We start from the raw sequence: 3139 nt of genomic DNA on the forward strand, positions 1-3139 counted from the left end.
TATTTGGGACACACACAAAGCCTAAATGCCCAGCTGCCCGCTACTCTGCCCATGCCATGCCCCTGATCTTATTTTGATGCCCACTTCTACACACACCCTCTCTGACCCGTGGTTCTCTTCAGCCCATTAATGCGGCTGTCTTCTCTCTTGTTTCACAGATGAACCACCATGTGACCTCGATCGTCCTGTGACATCACACCGACACTGAGACGGCAGGTGGGTGGAAGGACACACGGAGGGACGCAGAGCAGAGCACAGAGGAGAGGAGAGGAGAGCAGAGGAGAGGCTACATGCTTAAACAGCGCAGCTTTGCTCTGAGGAGGATTCAAGCGCTTGTAGAGGATCTGAATAACATTTGGCTTTCTGCTAATACAGTCAAATAATAAAATACATTCTTCTTTGTCATCCTGGTTTGTGTTGCAGTTCACAAAAACACCAGCCTATTACAACAAAGGGTTCCAAGCACCTTTTCATTTGTTTACGCAAGAGGATAAGAGTTGAGCACGTTCTCTCCTTTCTTCTGAAACCAGCCTTGTGAAACCAGCCTATTCTGGTAATAGCTCACATTCTGACAAGTAAGTGAAACGAAACGTGAGCGCAACGGTCAGTCTGCTCGACCAGGCTATCAAGGACCCATCATAACAATCCATAACAAAATGGAGACTCTGTCTCTCTCGCAGGACTCCATCTTGGAGTGTCAGATCTGTTTTAACTACTACAGCCCGCGGCGGAGGCCCAAGCTGCTGGACTGCAGACACACGTGCTGCTCCGTGTGCCTGACCCAGATGAGATCCAGCCAGAAAGAGATCCGCTGCCCCTGGTGCCGTGGCGTCACCAAACTCCCAGCTGGCTTTTCCGTCTCCCAGCTCCCCGACGACCCCGACATCATCACCGTCATCGCCATCCCGCACGCCTCCGAGCACACGCCGGTCTTTATCCGCCTGCCTAGCAACGGCTGCTACATGCTGCCCCTGCCTGTCGCCAAGGAGAGGGCACTGTTGCCTGGGGAACTCGGCTGCCGGTTCTTGCCAGGTGGCAGTGGGCAGCAGAAGGTGGATGTGGCGGTGGTGGCTATGCCTGAGTTGCAGCCACTGGGTCTGGGGATGAGTCTCAATGGCCTGGAGGAGACAGAGAGAAGGGGAGTCGGGGGAGGTGGTGGTGGAGGGGGGAAGGGCTCCACGTGGTCCGGAGTGTGTACAGTGATCCTGGTAGCCTGCGTCCTGCTCTTTCTCCTGGGAATCGTGCTCCACAACATGTCCTGTATCTCTAAACGCTTTACTGTCATCTCCTGTGGCTGAAGGGAAGGACCATGTCAATCAACATGCCCTTCCCACCCCCTACTGTGGCTCCGCCCCTCCTCAGCCAGGACTATGACGAGAATAAGGGATTTTACAAATATCATGGGTGGCCAATGAAACTGCCGACAGACACACACACAGAGAGAGAGAGAGAGAGAGAGAGAGAGAGAGAGAGAGAGAGAGAGAGAGAGAGAGAGAGAGAGAGAGAGAGAGAGAGAGAGAGAGAGAGAGAGAGAGAGAGAGAGAGAGAGAGAGAGAGAGAGAGAGAGAGAGAGAGAGAGAGAGAGAGAGAGAGAGAGAGAGAGAGAGAGAGAGAGAGGACAACCACAAACAAACTAGGGAAATAAACTTGCCTCATATTGTTGACTTGGAGTTATTCTGGATACAAATGCACACACCTCTCAGTCAATATGATGCACCCACCTCTCTGTCCCTCTGATTTGGGGTACCCTGTGGACCTATGGACCCGGGGCCTATGGTAATACACCATGGCTGATCTGTCCTGGTCTGTTTCTTTCTGTGGTCAGTAGAGTTATTTCAGTCAGTGATTATGTTGTTTAGCTAAGTGTCAGTACTGAGTACATATCTCCAGCTGGAGCTGCAATATGGACTTTTTGGCAGACCTGGGATCAAATACTTCAAAAATCTTTTCAAAAACTTTGAGCGATTGCTTGAGTCTGCCTGGAGCGACAGATGGGCAGGGTTTGGAGTTTTGGGACTTTTCTATTGGTTTATTAAGCCAGGCAAGTTTAAACATGCACAGATTTTTTTGAATCGATTCTTCAAGTAATTGAAACCCAGATCTGCTTCTTGGCTGCTTTTGTCTTTGATTCGGTCTTTGCTGCGGTGTAGCAGTGTATACAGTAAATATGTACAGTCCACCACACCACCTCTGGCCAAGTGTTGCTCCTAAAGGGACTGAACAATCAATACTGGTGGTGGTGGTTCACTGTGACTGTGTCCCAAATTGCACCCTATTCCTTATATAGTGCACTATTTTGACCAGGGCCTATAGGGCTCTGGTCAAACGTAGTGCACTTGAAAAACAAGCATTTCGCTGCACCTTCGATAACATCTGCAAATCTGTGTTTTTGATTTGATATAGGGAATAGGGTGCCATTTGGGACGCAAGCTTGTGTTTCTTATTTTCTAAGAATCTCTCTAATGCTCTGAAAACAAAACAGTGTTACTTACTGTTGCTCCAATATGTAATGCAGTACTGTATGTATGTGTTGGTATTTTGATCAATAATATGTTAAACACAAAAACAGGGAAATATGTGATTTTGTGTGTTGTGCTATATACATATAAACCAGCCTATATTTGACAGAAAGCACATACTACATGTTTTCAGTAGCCAGCCAGCCTAAAGTAATAATGATGAAGTTACTGTTGAGTCTTAAAATTAGTCTTAAACTAACCCCAATGCCCTTCACTGAGAACAGATTGTCAATGCTTTTAATATTGAACTCTCTGGTTATGTCCCAAATGGCACCCTTTTCCCTATATATGCACTACTTTTGACCTGTCAAAAGTAGTGCACTATATAGGGAACAGGGTGCCATTTAGGATGCATCCTATGACTTTGACCTGGTTATCACGGATGCACGCCCACACACACACTCTATCTCCTCTATCAATCTCCCTTTATGTTAATACTGTCTTTGATCTTTATATGGGGGGTGTTGGGTCACATTGAGGTGGAGTATTGGTTCTGGGAGGGGTTAGGAGTGGGCGGGCAGGCGGGCAGGCAGGGAGTCCCAGTCTTCATGCTAATTGCATTGATTTATGAAGCGTTTGAAATACTTTCTCCTCTATGCCAGTGTTTCTCTTCTTCTCCA

At 47.8% G+C, this 3139-nt stretch overlaps 1 protein-coding gene across 1 annotated transcript; it reads left to right on the forward strand.

The window, feature by feature from the left end:
* Positions 1-656: 656 nt before the first annotated feature.
* On the forward strand, positions 657-1298 carry LOC311137439 (E3 ubiquitin-protein ligase RNF152-like; the record flags this gene model as incomplete). Its single annotated transcript, XM_084171937.1, has 1 exon — positions 657-1298. One exon carries the CDS (start codon positions 657-659, stop codon positions 1296-1298), a length of 642 nt encoding a protein of 213 aa, XP_084028063.1.
* Positions 1299-3139: the final 1841 nt, after the last annotated feature.

This window comes from Coregonus lavaretus (assembly GCF_964263955.1).
Source record: "Coregonus lavaretus genome assembly, chromosome: 2".
Classification (NCBI taxonomy): Eukaryota; Metazoa; Chordata; class Actinopteri; order Salmoniformes; family Salmonidae; genus Coregonus; species Coregonus lavaretus.